This window comes from Drosophila serrata, unplaced genomic scaffold (assembly GCF_035046125.1).
Source record: "Drosophila serrata isolate PLE 108 unplaced genomic scaffold, ASM3504612v1 contig_272, whole genome shotgun sequence".
Classification (NCBI taxonomy): Eukaryota; Metazoa; Arthropoda; class Insecta; order Diptera; family Drosophilidae; genus Drosophila; species Drosophila serrata.
Window position 1 is genome coordinate 11,612,914 of NW_028257170.1, and position 18,346 is coordinate 11,631,259.

The 18,346-nt window shown below is 38.3% G+C and overlaps 2 protein-coding genes across 5 annotated transcripts in view; both read right to left on the reverse strand.

The window, feature by feature from the left end:
• Positions 1-1,709, reverse strand: part of LOC110190179 (uronyl 2-sulfotransferase homolog pip-like) — a 40,973-nt gene extending 39,264 nt beyond the window's left edge. For all 4 annotated transcript variants that reach the window (XM_020960527.2, XM_086834488.1, XM_086834485.1 and 1 more), the window contains exon 1: positions 1,390-1,709. In XM_020960527.2, the coding sequence (XP_020816186.1) occupies positions 1,390-1,478 (89 nt within the window). In that variant the 5' untranslated portion in view covers positions 1,479-1,709. The remainder of the gene's footprint in view (positions 1-1,389) is intronic.
• Positions 1,710-5,491: 3,782 nt separating this feature from the next.
• Positions 5,492-18,346, reverse strand: part of LOC110190152 (uncharacterized) — a 74,582-nt gene continuing 61,727 nt past the window's right edge. The window contains exons 11-14 of the mRNA XM_020960489.2: positions 17,357-18,007; positions 13,472-14,403; positions 10,494-10,873; positions 5,492-8,696 (exon numbers count right to left, since the gene is read on the reverse strand). Coding sequence (XP_020816148.1) covers positions 8,356-8,696; positions 10,494-10,873; positions 13,472-14,403; positions 17,357-18,007 — 2,304 coding nt within the window. The 3' untranslated portion in view covers positions 5,492-8,355. The remainder of the gene's footprint in view (positions 8,697-10,493; positions 10,874-13,471; positions 14,404-17,356; positions 18,008-18,346) is intronic.

Sequence of the window (18,346 nt, forward strand, 5' to 3'; positions counted from 1 at the left end):
ATATATTCTGCATAATTACTAAGCATATTTGTTATCTTACAAATAATCAGTTTATTATTGATTTATTATTCATTTATCATATCTCTAGTTTACTTTGCCTTAACGAAAGGTAAATTCTCACACCCTCTTTGAAAAACTAACAAATGGTACAAAAAATATTTTCCCAAACGCCAATTAGCCCACAACATGTGTATTCGGCCTATCATTAGTTTACATCTCAACGCACTCGTTGCAACAATTTCAGTGTGTTTTTGGCCACAAAAGCATAAAAAAAGAGCGAAACTTGCACAATAGCGGACGCAGTGGCTCAGTTCTCTGGCCTAAACACCTTTTAATGGCCAAAATTGTTATGGGCGGCCGTCCGTCGACCATCAACCATCGACTAATGAGCGGGCAGTCAAGTCAGCGGGCTCTTAACTCTTGACTGAACCGAACTGAACTGGAGCTGGGTTCTGTAAAAGGCCAGAATAAACACTGAAAAATGTTGGCCAAGACAATGCAGCCAGCGTGGGGGAAGCTGGCAAGACATGGCTCTTTTGGCTACTTGAAATAGTTGATGTTGAGTTTGGCTTTGCGGTTTTCCCTCTTTTCATCTCTGTAAAGCTGGCCCCGAGGTGCTACACCAAATGAATTATGAGAAGAATTGAATGAAAAAAACAAAAAAATTGAAGCATTTTAACTAGATCAAGAATGAATAAAAAATAAACTAACTCCACAGAGAAAAATATCAATAATAAGAAATTGTTTTGATGTATAGATTGTGTTAAAAGTAATCCATGAGTCCTTGTACAGAAGTTTGATTCAATTAAATCTAATCTAGATCATCTCTGCAAGAAGTCCTTCTAATACTTTTGTTTTAATCTATATTCCTTACCATTTCTAAGCTTTCAACAAAATTTAATTTACTTTAAATTAAAAATTAAATTCTCAGTTTTATGTGTTACCATTTTCAGATAGACTAAATAAATTTTCAAATTTTCTCAGTGTTTAGAATGCGCTGCAATTAATTCACTTGCTGGCAAGTACTTAAAGTCCGGCATAAATGTTTGAACTGATTTTGCTAGCAATTGAAGTTTGTATTTAATTATATTTATCAAATGCGACGACCCTGAAATGTCTTTCACTTTTAGCCAGCTGCGAAAAACGGAAAGTTAAATGCCTTCGATGGAGAATCGAGAGCAAAGTCTTTTTTTTTATTGTAATCTTCCGCCGATGGACCAAACGCACTTCTCGGTCTGCAAGCTTGGTTCTCAGGCCGGTCCATAAGCAATTATGACCGGTTTTCAATTAAACTGAAACTGGAACTCGATTGCATTTCCTCCTCGAGACTTTGAGCCCCGTTCTCGGGTGAAAAGAAATGAAATCTCTTTCGGGGGGAATCACACTTACCGCTTGGGGTACGGTATGCGCCGATACTTGAAGGCATTTTCCACATCGCGCAGTTTCATTTTGTACGAACGTTCGGCGTTCAGAGACATCCAGAGGGGAGTTACACAAAAAACACAAACGCTTGAGATCTTTTCCGGAGACCTTTCTTGGCCAAAAGAATTTCCCGGTCAGCACTTTTCTCACTTCTAGCCCCGATACGAGTTGTGGCGAGCTATAGACGTCCGTAGCGCTCAGCGATCGCGGCTTGACTGAATGTTCCTTGGGGCACTTGGCCGCCTTTTTGGCCAAGTTTAAGACGTCGACAGCGGCGGCTTGCGTTTCGTTGCCTGTTTGCTTTTACCATTTTCTTCAGCACTCACGATCGCGCTCTCTTAGACTCTGTTTGCTCGCTCTCTTCGCCGCTCTTTGTTCGGCCGCTGGCGGTATAGTTATGGACGTGACTGTAGCCCATTTGTCTGTGGAAACATTTTTATTATTACCCGCATCTGACATTAATCTACTTAGACATATTTATTTAGGTCGCTCAAACAGCTCTGTTCTTTCGGCCAGGAATCTAATTTTGGCCACTTGTCCAAATATCCTTTATTGAAACAGTTGGCCAAGCGACCCTATAATGGATTCTTTAACCAGAAAGTCAAGAGTCGTGGGTTGGAGACCACGTTGGCAAAAAACAAGAAACCCAAGACCAGAAGATTGCTTCAGCTAATTTCGTTTTTTAGACAAGCGAATTAGAATAAGAAACAGGTTTACCTTTGAACTTACCCCACTCCCTAATGGCCAGTCGAAAAGCTGACCTTCCCGCTTTTGTAATTTCCATCGATTTCTTTTTGCCAGTCGTGCATAAATATAAGATTCTTCTCGGCATCGCTCGCTGGCCAGGCTTAGAGATTTGTATAATTTTGGCGGAGTCAATTTTATGAATTTCTATGGCTGTTCGGTTCCATGTGCCTCCGCACTTGCTGTCCACAGAGCGCATTGACCTTTATTCGATTGAAGACACTTGAGGCACAGTGGGTAACGCAAGTTTTTCGGCCACATAAAGCTAATAATTGTGTTACAGTAAATATAAATGAGTTTCCTTATGAACAATTTAAATTAAATATTTAAGAATTCGTTCAAGTTTAAATTAGAAAACGTTACTTAATATATGTAATAAAATGTTATTTATTGGAAACAGGTTAAAATTTAATTAAGGAAAAAACCCACTCACCTTTCTGAGTACAATTTTAAAGATATTGTATCTTAATATGCTATGAAATAAGTTTTTATTCAAAATAAAATAAAAAGTCTTTTAATTATTAAATATATAATTATTAAAATTCTTTAATTACTAATAGTATTGATCTGAAATCCTAAAATGTATTACGAAAAACTGTATTTTTTAACCTTTTTAAAAGTTCGATATATGTATCTATGCGGTAATTTTAATAACAAAAAAAATGTCTTTAATTTTAATATAAAGTTCAAAGTTAAGTTTAATATGCCATGGACAGTTAAAATCTATTTTAATAATTTTTAACAGGGACTTTAACTCGTATAATCCCTCAGGACTTGGTCAAAAAAAGACAACTGAGAAAATTAATAATCTAATATTAATCTATTTTCAGTTCATTCCATTTTGTGTGGTTAACAGCACTTTGTTATTCTTTATTGTTTATATAAATGACAGAAGTGTAGAATACCGATTTATTTTTCGACAAATATATCTGTTACCAATAAAAGAATAACAACCTTTTTAAAATGTAATCATAGGACTAAAGTAAAAAATAATTATTTCCTTCATTGCCCTTTATTGTTTACTTAATTCTTTGGCTCACTGTGGCTTAAATGTCCACCGACTGGCGTCTGTCGGCTGTCAGAGTTAAGCGTTTTACCCACAACTATCTGCATAGGTTCACATATTCTGGACTGGCAAAAAAACGGACTGTTTATATTTACTATATTTTTTTTTTATTTCAGCAACAAGCTGAAAATTCGTGTAAATTTCTCGATAACAAAGGCAAAAAACTGAAAAGTGCTGACGTCCACAATTTATTCAGACAATATATGATAATGTAGCTAAAACGAAAATGTCGTTGGCGGCACATGTCCCAAAGTGCAGATGGTTGTAATTGACAGCATTTCAGTAATTAGCCATAAGAAAGCATACATATGTACATATGTGAAAGATATAGTAGTGAGTTGCAGAAAACATAACTTCAGCTGGAAGACTTTTCAAGTTGCGGGGAATTGCATCGATGAGTTTCTAAATCGATTGAGATGGATGGGACATCGAAATGATTGGACTCTTTCGCCCGGTTTCAAAACTCGAAAGCTGATTCAGTTTATCAGCTGTCCACTCCTATATCTTGGCTATATCTCTGGCCCGATGTTATTGTTTTTTCTGCTGCCGATTGCCTGATGCTTGTTGTGCCATTTGTTGGTACTCTCGGTGTAGTTGTCGTTGCTGTCAGGCGGGACAATTGTGCTGAGCTGGCCACTCAATTGTAAACAACTGCAATTGGCCCTAGGTGCAAATATAAATATGCGGATCTGTGTGTGACTGTGTGTGTGTGTGTGTGTTTGTGGCAGGTGTGCGTATACATTAACTCGTGTGTGTGCGTATGGTTTTTCTACATGTAACGAGGGTCTCTCAGGTAGTTGGTTTTCTGAAGTCATAGAAGATTTGTTTAACTACTATTGTGGTTTTTACACTTCACACTTTTGGACTTTACTGCTAAATAAAAAAATTATGAACCCCATATATAATACAATTTCTTGGCATTAATTAAATACTTATTTTTAGATGGTGATAGCCTAACAAAAAAATATAAACTTTTATCCAAAGTGGTTTGTTAACCAATAATTTATGCATTGCATTGCCATAGTATGGTCTTGTACTTCACGAATCAACTTTGCAAAATGCTTTTTCCATATAAAACTTCAACTAAAAGTGCTATATCCAAAAAGAAAAAAACTGAATTCCATTGGTTTTGTTGATCACTTTATTCTTTAGTTAATAGTTTCTTCAGTAGAGCTAATAAAAGGTCCGTTAGTATTCAAAATAGATTTTAAGGGACTGTAAAAAAAACTACACATTTTTGTATAATTTTCTTGAATATTAATTTGGTTAAAATATATTTTCAATAAGAATACATACCTTTACTAATGTAAGATAACTGTGCCGCAAAAACTATAGCATAAAATGAAAACAAAGTACGTCTTACCTTGAAATCATTAATAATTATTCATCTTTAAATGACTTAATGATTTAATAACTTAGTTTAGTAGTTGACTTAGCTTTAATACTTTGAGACCTCTTCTTAAAAGACAAATCACTTTTATTCTTTAAAGTTGATAATTGAATTTTTAACCTTTGATTTGCTTAATAAAACTTCTATAACTATAAATTCTTTCTATTTGTAGTTAACAAGTTGAATTGAGAAATAAATATTTTCTGGTAAACAAATTAATCATATGTCAATATATATACATATTTTTTAACTCCCTAACCGCACCTCGTGGGAATTTTCCAGGCTTTCTGCCGCCCACGCTTATCAAAGCCATTTTCGCCAATTGCAGAGGTAGTGGAGGCCAGGTCCAGGGCCAGGGATTGGGCCAGGTCCAGGGCCAGGTCCAGTGCCCGGGCCAGAAACAGAAACAGAGCTGCCGGCCATAAACACAGAGTCACAGGACGGTAGGTTTTCAGGAGTGCAGGTGGCCATTGGGGTATTCAGAGCACACAACACGGGGTTCCGTGGCTTATGTTTTATGCGGGTTAACGAAGGACGTCGCGTCGGCGGAGGCAAAGCCCAGTCCAAAAACCGAAACCCAAACCCAAATCCAATCCCAATCCCAAACCGGTGAGAACACACGCCTGGAGCAGCCGGCTTGGCTTTAACACCATCTCGTTCGATGGCCCGAATTTCCGAGGATGTCCACCGATGGCCGCCCGGATGCGGGCAATCAAAATCTGTGGCCTACTTGACTGCCAGCTATTTGGGCACGATTTTCAGTTAGCCTTAGTTTGGCCAACGGTTTCCCCTTCTTCCAGATGTCGCACGGAATCCAGCATCCACCCAAAATCCTTCAAACCCCCCAAATAAAGACAGGTGTCACAGGATAAATTGAATTCTTTTTCTTCCACTTTTATTTTGTCTTAAAGTTCTGTTTTTGGTTTTAATTGTCTTGGTTTTTTTATTAAATACTCGTTTCATCTATTTGATTCAGTGCGTCATTAAGGTTAGGGATTTCCTTGTCCATATACGTATAATAATATCTCTATATAAATATTTTGTTTAGTTTTATTTATCATACAAGTGAAACTTATTTAAGGGGGGCAAAACTGAAGGAACCCAAAACTGATCTCCATTAGATTTCGGTTTCGTCTCTGTCTTGAATTTAATATGCGTTGACTGTACGCAGTTTGACTATTTACACAGCTGTCTGTATTTTATTATTATTTACCATCTCGCGCACGGTTTTCCTCTCTTTTCTCTTTATTTTTGGGTTATTTATTTTCGAACATTTCAAATAAATTACATGCAATGTTTTATGCGCGGTAATAATTCAATTTCTCCCTTCGCTCTCATTGTTCGTTCCGTTTATTCGAATTTTATCTTCGAATACTACTTTAAACACAGTTGGCACAGAAATTTCCATAGTTTGGTTTGGTTTTGAGAGAAGGAACTGAACCGAACTGGCGATTGAGATGTGTGTGTAATGTGTGTGTGGTGTGACAGTAATGGCCAACGAAGTAGTATCCAGCTCCAGCTGGTCTTAAAGCTACTTATTTAAATGCACTGCCAACCGTGTTCTTTCACTATATTTGCCGGCAGCTAAAATGCATTTTCCTGGCCTACGCGCCAATTTTAATTAATTTAATTTGTATTCGTTTTTTTATATGTGTGGCTTTTTCAGTATTATTTTATCGCTTATGTGGATGCGTGTAAAATATCCCATATGTATATGCTGCTGCTTGCCGGTGTGTCTGGAAATAATAATAATTCTTTGTTTTTCATCAAATTGTACAAAGTGCGCGTGGTTCTTGTTTCTTTCCTTTTTTGGCTATAAATATTTAGGTTATTTGCTATCAAAAAATGCCAAATGAAATATTTGATTTAATTTATGTATTCCTTTTCTTTTTTTACCCTTCCATGGCGACTAAATCAGATATATATATATATTTATTTATACACGTGCTTTTCAGTAAAACTTGATTGAAGTTGAAATTTTAATGGGTTTTTATAGATGTGGATTCTGTCTGCATATGTCAGAGGTTTTTAAATTTTTAAAATTCGCATTGCAGGCAGCTTTATTATTCCTCGTTATTATATTCTGTATCATTTTCATTCTCATAATTTTGTTCCTAGTTTAGCGTCTATAAAATAAAGTACTTATGTCTTGTTTATTCGCTTAACTTTGGTTTGGTGTTTGCTTAATCCTAGCAACTGCCAAAAGTTTGATTGTTTATATGGGTTGTGGGACATGGCTTAAATGGTAGAGTACACTTCAATATTATGTTTTGCTTGTAGTTTCCTTTTTTTTACAAAGTCCATGTAACGTTAGGAATATTATTTACTGCAGCTAATTATGGGAAACAATTGTGTTCAATTTACGAACTCAAATGCAAAGTAATTGCTTGACAAAAATATGTACATATGATTGTTCCTTTAGCTTTAAAATTCTTTTGGCAGTTCTCTCGGTCGAGATAAAGCGTGAACATATCTCTGTTTCGGGTTTCTACTTAACCATTAATAACAATTGCATTTCTTAATTTGTCGCTTCGATTTGTTTGAATGTAATAAACCACTAAGTGATGCTCTCGGCTGGTGTGTCTGTGCTGTACGATAAAAACCCAAGAGTGCTGCAATATTTATTGACTATATACTAGCTAATGACTAAACCAAAGTATGTATACATATATATCATACCGAGTGTTAATCATGTAAATGCTTCGACTTGCTTGTGTTTAAACATAGTTCAGTATGTGCATGCCTTAGATCACAACACTGTAGAGATTTTCCTCAACTCTCCCGCTCAACTCACATTCAAATGCTGCTAACAGTTTTCATACTTAGTCTAATCACTTAGAGATAATGCCAGAGGGCCCCCGAAGAGGGATCTGCTTTGCTTTTTTTACTGAGTTACTCTCTCTATACAATTTCATTGTAGTTTATGATCTTTTTCATTTAGTTGCTAAATGTAATTTGTTTACCTTCCTTTTAATGGGTGCTATGTGCTATGTGGAAAATATGCCAAAGGCATCTACGTACTGACCACGAATTTTTCTTGCTCTCTAGCTGATCTATAACTGTATTAAAGGTACCTAATTTACAATAGTTTTCTCTGCAATGTTCTGTTTGCTTTCCTGTGTGTAGTCTTAATGAAGGAGTAATGCGAAAGACAATTTATAAATAATGTAGAAGTCAAAACTGGGTAAATTTTAAAAATGTGACAGTTTCTATGCATGCCTAGAATTGTAATTTAATGTTTTAATTTTAAAGATAAAATTAAGATTCAATGTGGTGTTAAAAGAAGTAAGGCAGTGTCTGCAGGGATTTCAATAAAAATTGAAATGATTTATGGAATTAAGAAGTCCTGACTTCTTTGTAACTGATCGAATAAAAATATATACAGACTAGCTAGGGAATAAAAAATTGATCAGAAAACCCAGGAAAACCTATTTGAAGGCTCATATCTATAAACATTCCACTGAACACACACACTTTCGCGCTCATTCCTAATTTGTTTGACTCCCAGAAGCGTTTAGAAAAAGTTATCGACTTAAAATGTAGGTTCTTTTAGTGTCCTCATACCTTCAGGCGTTAACGCTGTATCTTTAAAATCCCCAGGCCAGATTTTGAACGGTCAGGCCTGCTCCATGCAAAGCTCCACATGATCATAGGTGATGCCACAGCCGGCGGCAACATATCACACGGTGGTCTCGCGGTCCACGTGGATATACTCGACCGGCTGGAGCCCGTGTCAGGAGGCCGGATCGATGTACAGTGCCTCCTTCTTGAAGTCCTTCTTCAGTGTGCCGATGCTGGCGGCGGACACGTTGCCATTGCTTGCCCCATTCATGAAGCCGATGCCCACGCCCATGCCGCCAACGCCCCCGACGCCGCCCACTCCGCCGCCCTTCTGCACCACCGACTTTTTCCGCTTCCTCATCAGGCCGAACATGCAGAATATCAGGCAGGCGGTCAGGGCGGCCGCGATGCAGCCCAGAGCGGCGAACACGCCGCCCGGCAACTCCAGCAGCTTTCGAGCGGTGCCGCACTCCTCCTCCGATTCGTCGAATCCACTGGGGCAGTTGTGATGACCTGTAGGAGTACAAGGATGCAGTGAGAGAAAGGATGTTCTAAACTTAAGTATTATAAGAGAAACTTGGACACTCTTCATTTAAAATTGTGACAAAGCTGGAATGGAAAATTGCTTTTCCAACTTTGTTTATAAAGGGAGAATTGATTACTCTTCTTATACTAGAATATTTATGATATTTAACAATAGTATGTATAAGATGCATAGCGCTATATGATTTTTTTGGGATTCAAGTTCCCTGGAAATTTGGTTAAAGAGTCAATGCAGTAACGCGTATTTAAGTAAATATACATAATGTGGCTCAATCAAAGACAATATTAGGTAGAAGATTCATAACGCCATACAGATTTTTAGAATGTTTCAGTCTTATAAAAGGCTTTCTAAGCAATTGCCTTGAAAAGCCAAAGAGTAATTTATCTATAAAGCAAGCTATTCTCATTTTCATGCAAATGACAAGTAAAATGTTCTTATTTCTTATTCATCTTATTCATTATATACCCTTTCTACTTCAAGCCAAAAATGACTATTAACCAAAAGGTCTGTACTTTATTTCTCCCTCTGCAAAAATAGATTTAGCTACCGAGATAGAGGCAGAGCAGAGCGCTGATTGAAAAATTGAAAGTAGATTGGGGTCTCGGGGAGACTGCAGAGCTTCTGGGTGGCCTACTCTAAGGTTACAAATTGAATGCAGTGTCACTTGAGTGGCCCGTGGGGTCCGAAAGCTTGTTTAATGCCCTGGCTTTTGCGGTTAACCAGCTCCAGATGCAGACGCGCCTGGCTGCCCATAAATAATTGAAGCTAAAAAGGCAAAGTCCAGGCCAGCAGCCCTATATATTTTTTACCCGAGAAAGCATAGTAAAGTTTAAAGAGTGCATAGGGGACTTTCGGTTAAGTACCTAATTCCCTAACCTAAGAGAATTCCTAGTTATATTAAAATTGTATCTACATATTGTGTATCTAAATATTACTATTTAAACTACTTTTTGTTAGGTAATCAGAATTGTAAAAATACTATATAACCCTTTTCAATTGCGAAGAAAACTAGGAATATATTATAATTTTTGCATCTATTTTCACCAAGAGGGTATTTCAGACTATAATACTGTTTATAATGATCCCTGTTTTATGCCCTGCTCTTCATCTCTCAAGTGCATCGCAAATAAGTTTGGCACAGCTGTTGCGGCCATTTGGCTGGGGCTGGGCCTGTGCTGGACTGGGACAAACTTTTTGCACAAGACATTTTGGGGTTTTGCTGCTGCGGGTTTGTCCAACAAGCGGCCATCCCACGAGTCGGCCAGCAACCGCCGGCAACCAACAACCACGGACTACGACAACGGAGGCGACTAGCAACCAGCAGGACTATTGCAGGCAGTGTGCAGTTGTCAGGAAACTTTGCCTGATTACAAAAACGTGGACAGCTTGCAACGAAATTAACAGACAAGCCAGCCACAAGTGAAATTTCGGTTGCCTTGCGCCGGACGTACGCGCTCCAAAGGACCAAAGTCGAAGGACGACCGCCAAATCACGAACAAATAATGAAAAAATACTGCATAAAAGGGAGTATCAAGGACTTCTTTGGTTACTTCACAAATCAGCCTGTCTTAACCCCTTATTAATATTTCATTTTGTCGAATGTGTATTATCTTGTTTTGATTTAAATGATATATACGTTCTGGAATATATCAGTTTGCATATCAAATATGATAGAAGTAAGAAACTTTAATTTCTTTTCAAATTATCCTTCCAGCAATCATCTATAAAAAATCCCACTTGGCCCCAAAATCACATCCTTTACTTACCATCACACCACAGGCTGGCCGCAATGCATGCATCAATTTCAGGACATTTGTATTCGCAGTCCGACTCCTTGGGAAAGAAACCGAACTCGTTCAGTGTCTCGTTGGCCGTCGCGCTGCCTCCAGAGCCTCCTGCTCCCCCGGTATTGGGGGATCCTGCGCCACCACTGGTGCCGCCCAGTCCGCCAATTCCCGTATTGGAGCTGGACGAGGAGGATTGGGAGGAGGTCTGGCTGCCACCGCCCAAGCCCGTGGTAACGCTCGCATTCACATGCAGGTCCAGCTGCTGCAGCAGGGCGTTCTTGGTGCGATGGATCTCTAGCCACGTAAAGGCTATGTCGCCCGGCTCCTTGAGGATGGGTTCCAGCACCAGGCTGATGGGTCTGAAAGGAAAAACGAGATGTTAAGAGAGTGATTAAAAAAATTTAGTTTCCCTAATAAGACTTTAGAATATATCAATATTTATTATTTACTTGACTAAAATATTAACATATTTTTCTTACATTTCATTCTATTCTTATTTTATTTTCAGTGCACCAAGAGCACTAGAAGTCGGCCATGTCGTAAATATTTTCAAAAGGGGATAAGGCCTTCCCCTAGCCCCTTTAATTTCGGCGCGTCTGTCATGCTCTACATAACTTTTGTGGCAACTTTTTTGCCAATGGAATGGGTGGGCTCGAGGATTGGATCTGGCTTTTCCTATCCTTTTCCCCATTCTGGTATCTCCCCAGACTAGTAGTTGCTCAACTGCAACTAATTACGCGCAACTTTCTAGCTTCTATAGACAAAATATCTTATTCAGAGTTGACTTAAGTCGCGCCTTAAGCGAGTTAGCCATCACAGTTTGGTAATAGGATTTCTAAGGCAATTGGATTCGTTGAAAGGAATTGAAAGTATAGTTTGTTTATCTCCCTATACTATATATTATATTTTTTTTTATTATTATTATAAACTATAACCCATTAGTTCATTGAACTTACGATTTCTTATGCATCATAACTTGGCAATGCAACATTTACTAATGTATCCCAGTTCACTTACACACTCTTTCGACACATTCTATGGGTTTAGTGTGCGGTCATTTTAATTCACAACTGAGTTGAAAAGCTCGCAATTAATTATCTAAAAAGGCTCAACACACTCATTAGGCTGCACGGATATCCAGTGCAATGTCCAATTACCCTTTGGGGTCCCATAAAAATATGTTTTCACATGTCGTCCTCCACAATGCAATATTCTCGTTCTTCCCTTTTCCCTGTGACTTCACATACATCCTCCCTTTTCTTTTTTATGTTCTGCGGCGACAAAATTGAGCAAAATGCAAACATGGGGAAAAAAGGAGAAAAAGTTGACCATAAAATTTAATGGCGACACGTTAAATGCAGGCGCTGGAAAACGGACACAAGGTTGGTAAGCTGACCGGAGTTTCCCCCAAGAAAGGAGTCCGGCGTTCTAGGTTCAACGGTTCATTTCGGTGGCACGCACCTTGGACATAAATTGCCAGAGCACATACGGCCAAGTTCCCTTACCTGTATTCAGCCCACCTAACCCCCCTGCCACATGTTTCACCTGTCTTTGCCCCATGTTCGTTTTGCATATTTGTAGGTGACCAAACAGCAGAGGATGAAGTTATAGTATCTAAGAAAGAATTTATAAGAAATTGAATTTTAAAGAACTAGAGGATTTGATTTGTCTTCATAAGCTTAAACATTTTAAACTGATTATTTTGTGATAGCTTAAATGAATAAGTTCAATTTATTGAGTCAAATTAGATTCGAGTTTGAATTAATTATTTATTTTAATGTTTAAGATGGTAGTTTTCTAAGAGTGAGGGGCTAATATAACTCCAGTAGCTGGGCTTTAATCAGAATTAAAAGTTGTACGGAATATGATTAAATATATCTTTTATAAGTAACAGTATCAAATGTTTGCGTTTATGCATAAGAATTCTAGTAAATGATTCAGTTAAAATAATATAAATTTACTAGTGTGTCTCATAAACATCTAGGGCATTTAAAATGCCCCTTACAAATATGCATAGAACATTTCTTGAAGTATATTTTTTTATTGTTATTTTCTTGAAGATTTTTTATCTTTAGTGAATGCTGTAAATATTTAATCATTTGAATTATAGCCCAAAAACTTTAAAATATCATTGAAACCACACACCATTTTATTGCTATTTTTTCATGATTCTAGCGCTCCTATTAACTTTTCCACAGGTGTGCTTATGTGTTCATGTCTGACGGCCATGTTTGTTTGCCTGGACTTCGTCTCTTTTACGTTTTACGTTTTCCTCTTTATTTTTTCCCCTCGTATATAGCATATTTCTTTGCGCTCAATTTCCTGTATTTTGTTGCCGTCGTAGCCATTTCCTGTTATTGCATTTTTAAGCAGAACTCTTTGATGGAGCTCAGGGGAGAGGTTCCTCTCCGGGCTCAAAATAACTGGTAGCAGTGCATTTAGTGCACAACATTTTGTTTTTTCTTTGAAATATTAGCAACTATTAAAATGCAATTAATTTTGGGTAAAAAGCTAAGAGGCTTTCTGTGTAGTGTTCAGTAGTTGCTCGAGTGTACTTGCCTCACATGCACTCGATAATGGAACGTCATGAATGTTTTCCAGTCTCTCGTGTTTCTTTCATTTCCTATTTCATAGATGTTTGGCCTTTGGGAGTGGGATTGGGTAATTGGACGGGCAAGTTGGCCAAAGGTGGGCGAACTCATGAGATTATTCCTACTGTCAGATATAAGGTCAATTTGTTTCAATTTAGAATCTGACCAAAAAAGTTACTTTTATTAATTTATTTATGAGGAAAAAAAAACTATGCAAAAATGAACTATAAGAGGTTATTACATCAAGGTTATCCAATGAACTTAAACAAGATATTTAAGTCCAAGTCAAAAAGTCTTTCTTCATACAATCCTCATCGAACTAATTTTAAGAGCGTAGTTTTATAAGTCTATATATATAAAACTTACTTGTTCATAAACAAGGGTTGTCCATTGGTCCAGTCCTCTGAGAATATATGCAAGGACATTGGCCTGGGCCCACTCTGCGCAGGACATACAACCCTCATGGGTCGCAGTGGTCGTCCGGAATATATCATCAGTCGGTTCTTGGTGTGACATCTCATGGCATCCTCTGAGGTGGGATCCACCGGCAAATAGGCTCCCCAGGTTTGCACAAACAGTGATCTTTCTGCGGACTGGGCCTCAATGTACCAGGCTAAGCCCTCGCAGCTGGCATCCTGAGTCTTGAGCGGATACTTCAGATCGTCCTCTCCTCCGGCGCCCTTCAGCTTCAACTGCTTTCTGCAGTCCGGCTGCCGCTTAAACTCGTATGAAGCCGAGAAGAAAACATCCGCGAAGTCCTCGGAGATATTTAACCGCGTGACCGTAAAGGAGAGCTCCATTATCCTGGAGTGGGAAACAAAGGTCAGCGGTGCATTGCTGTACAGAGCACTGGAGTTATCGCAGAAGCAGCCCAGCTGGATTTTCACATCCCTGAAAGGGACATCGAACAGTCGCAGCTCTGTGATTCGACCCTCCGGATCCAGTTGGTTGCAGCGAGGTCGGCCCGTATGCAAATCCGAGTCCGTGGTGCAGGCCGTACCCTCCCCGAAGGAGACATTGTGTAGGACCAGCTTAACCCTCTCCGAAGGACCCGCCTCGAAGCGATACAAGCAGGTTATATTTTTGGCACCGCCTCTCCCGTAAAGGAACACATTCCTCGGCACTTGGATGTTGCCCTTGCGCTTCCGGAAAACTCTGGAGCAGAGCGGCGGCACAGGGTCCTCGCCACGCCTTCCCGTCCAGGTCTCCCCGCCCTGCTCCGTGTCCACAAACTCGTAGTTGAGGGCAAACTGGGCCGGGAACAAAGCGGTGCCCGTATGCGTGTGGAACTCCAGTTTCTGAAAAAGAAAGGGTATTATGAGAAATGATCTACACTGAAAGAGGTTTCTGAGAGAGATTATTTATAATAATATAAATAAAATTCTAAACATTTACTTTTGTAAGCCTGTGAGAGATAATATGAATGTTAGGCTTTAATGCTATGTATTGAAATAAGTAAATAATGCTAAAAAGGACCTTAAATATTTGTAGGGCAATATGTATACTATATCCTGGGGTTTTTTGTTATATTTTAGGCAGGTTAAAGTTTTCCTTTCTAGGCATTACTGTCAACATTGTGCTTTATATTTTAGAAAAAACTATTTATTTTATGTAAGGATATCAGACTGTTAAGTCAAACTAAATATTGAGAAACCAATAAAATGTTATTGGCAGAGACTAACTTAATAAATTATCCAGTCTCTCTCCTATATAATATTTCTTTAGTTTCAAAGGTTGTGACCATGATTTTGATTTTGTAAAATTCAATTTTTTTAAATTATGTTTTCCTTTTACTAATAAATTATTAAATAAGAACCACATATTAGGAAATGCCTTTAAAAAGTTAACTTAATGTGACTTACACAAAAAGAAACTTAATTTTGCACAAGTATCTCTAAAACGATATAAACGATAGAATGTTACGTAAAATGATCTCTTATTGTAAGCTATGTAACTTTATTATTATTTTTTTTTTTTAGGTGTATCTTTGCACAATGCGCGGAGGCTTCAATTTGGCATCACAATATTTGCAGTTCATATTTGTCAACGACGAGCGACGTCAAAAAGGCTAAGCAAGCTTATTGCGGTTGTCTGTTTGTCCGTGCATGCCGCCAATGCCGCCCACGGATCCCCCCTCCCCACTGCCACCCCCCTGGCGGCGCCCCCGTATTTGCCTTTGTGTGCTGATGGGTGTGTGTGTGTGTTCAGTGCTTTGGCGAATTTGAATTTGGCGCTCGCCTCTGGGAAATTCGCTTCGCTCCTTCGTTATTTGTGCACGTCTGGCGATGCAGTCGAGTGTTTAATTTGATTAATTTTGTCAAGTTTAAAGTAAACACGAAACGTTCTGCACTCTGCCAAAAAAAAATAAAAATTTCCAGTGCCCAGGAGCCCAGGAGCTGCCAGGCTCCCCGGTTCCCAGGATCCAGAACTCCGGTTGCGTTCTATTTGTTGTGAGAGCCCTTGGGCGTGCCAAATTGGGCACTCGGCATTCGTTACTCGCCGGCAGCCAAGGTGCAGTCACAAAGTCGCTTTGCTTTGCTTATTTCTTCATTCTTATTTTTTTAAGCCAAACGCGCAAAAGCGAACAAACAAACACAGCGGCAGCTGACAAATTAGAAAAGTCCTTCGGTTAAGTTCTTATTTTCGTTTATATCGTTTGGATACTAAGAGCAGCCTGAAGGTAGGCAACAGTTTTGATTGGCATCGCGCTGCTGGGCAAAGGGCTGTTGCCTGCTTTTCGGCGGGACTGAGAAGAGTTTACGATATTTGAACAGCAAGGCATGTGAATTTACGATATCCTAAGAGCTGTGACCCATTATAAAACTATTGGTTTAAAACTATCTAATTAAAAGTCTTCCCGTAATAACTACATTTAAAAAAACTATAAGCTTAAATGCATTCCACGTTTTTGAAATCATTTTTGTAGACCCATTTACAATAAAGTAAATAAACAATGATTTTTATACCCTTGCAGGGTATTATAATTTCAGTCAGAAGTTTGCAACGCAGTGAAGGAGGCACCTCCGACTATATAAAGTATATATATTCTTGATCAGGATCAACAGCCGAGTCGATCTAGCCATGTCCGTCTGTCCGTCTGTCCGTCTGTCCGTCTGTCCGTTTCTACGCAAACTAGTCTCTCAGTTTTGAAGCTATCTGAATGAAACTTTGTAGTTAGCCTTCTATATACTCTCACTCGTATATATGTCGGAACGGGCCGGATCGGACGACTATATCATATAGCTGCCATAGGAATGATCGTAAAATTTTTACAAAAAAATTTTAACTTTTTTAGTTTTCAATAGAATTGGATCAAATTTAAGATATAGCCATTTTACTATACTCTACAATTTTGTGTAAAATTTTATGAAAATCGGACTAATATATCATATAGCTCCCATAGGAACGATCGAGAAATTAATACAATTAAATTTATAACTTTTTCAGTTTTAAGCTGATTTTCATCAAATTTAAGGTATAGCTATTTTATATTAGTCTTAAATTTTGTGTCAAATTTTATGAAAATCGGACGACTATATCTTATACAAACAAACGATCGTTTGATGTAGAAGAAAAATGCAAGTCTGTGTATGTAAAACTGCAAATATAATATGTATAGGTGAATGAAATGAAAGCAGCTATTACTTCATTGTTTTTTAACACAAATATATATAATTTATATTGTATGGATTCCTATTCATAGAAGTTCTATCTGCAAGGGTATATAAACTTCGGCGTGCCGAAGTTAGCTTTCTTTCTTGTAATAATTACAAACGCTGTTTAAGCTCCAAATTCTTCATTTTGATGAAATGTCAATATTTGCATTGGTTTTTAGTTAAGAAGCAAACTTTAAGAAAAGTTTTTCGCTAAGAAAAGTTATAGAACTTTGTAAGCAGTAATTTGAAATTTATTTTAGGTGCTTCATATATAAATTTGTAGGTCGAATAATTACTTGAATAATTTAATTTTACTATCATGAACAGGGTTTCGTTAGTATTTATAGTTAGTTTAGTTTAAATATTTATATATTCACCATAAAATTTATAAACTAAAACTATTAACAATTATTTTGGATACTTCAGAAATCCGTAGAGTTATAAAATCCTCTTGAAAGTTTTCCAAAGTTATCCATAGAAAGTAAGTAACTATTAAATTCTACTATTCACACTTTTAATATATTAATTTAATTAAAATATAAAATATATCTCCTTAATATTCTTTAACCTATAAATATTTTTTCAAACAACTCACCAAATCTCTTCCAGTGCTCACGTAGCTTTCCAATGGACTGCAGGGCCTCTGCTTGTTGCCACCCATAACGGCACTGCTTCCACTAACACCACTTCCAATGGCCGTGTGGTCACAAAGTTTTGGGGTCTCATAGTCGTAGATCTCCAGCATAAGTCGCCGCTTTCCCTTGGTGCTCATCAGGGCCAGAGCACTATTCCGATCCGAGCTGAGAACAGCGGCAGCGGAGACCTCCTTCGAGGACTTGCCGCTGGCAATAAAGTTGAGACTGTCCTTGACGCCCGGCAAGTGCTTGGCGGAGCCACCTGCTCCTGCTGATGCCCCGCCCGGCCCTCCGCCTTGGTAGCCACTGTACTTGTTCTCCTGATTAAAGACACTGGATTGCGTGGGCCCATAGATGTAGGTGTCCACCGGATTCCAGGCGTTGTCAATGTTCACCCGCAGGTTCCGATTCAGCTTCGGATTGCTGGCACTGTAGTAGTAGCTGCCGTAGTTGCTCTGATTCAGGAGCGTGGGCTTGCCCCCGTCCGCCGAGGAGGCCACGGGCGGCGGTGGGGGTGGCTGTCCGGTGGTTGAACTTGTCGATTTCATGGGCACATAGGTTCCGTAGCTATCCCACATCCTCAGGCGCGTTATCCACGGCGGCAGATCGCTCTGGGGGAAATAATAGGAGAAGGCGAACACATGTTATTGTTTAATTCTACTGTTGACATTATTTTTATGTATGCACTCGGAAAAACAACACTGTTAAATTATACATCAGTAGTAGAGGAGATACTTTAAATGTTTATGTGATTTGAAGTTAGCTTCTTTTTAAATAAATAATATCGTATATACAAATTCCACAGGTGGAATGGAGCAGATTATATTATAATATTTGTTATAATTAGTTAAAAATGTATGCTTTTTAAGAACAAGCATATGAATTTTAAACCTTAATCCTATTTTTTTTAAACCTCTTATGGTAAATGACATTCATTATGTGATTTTCAT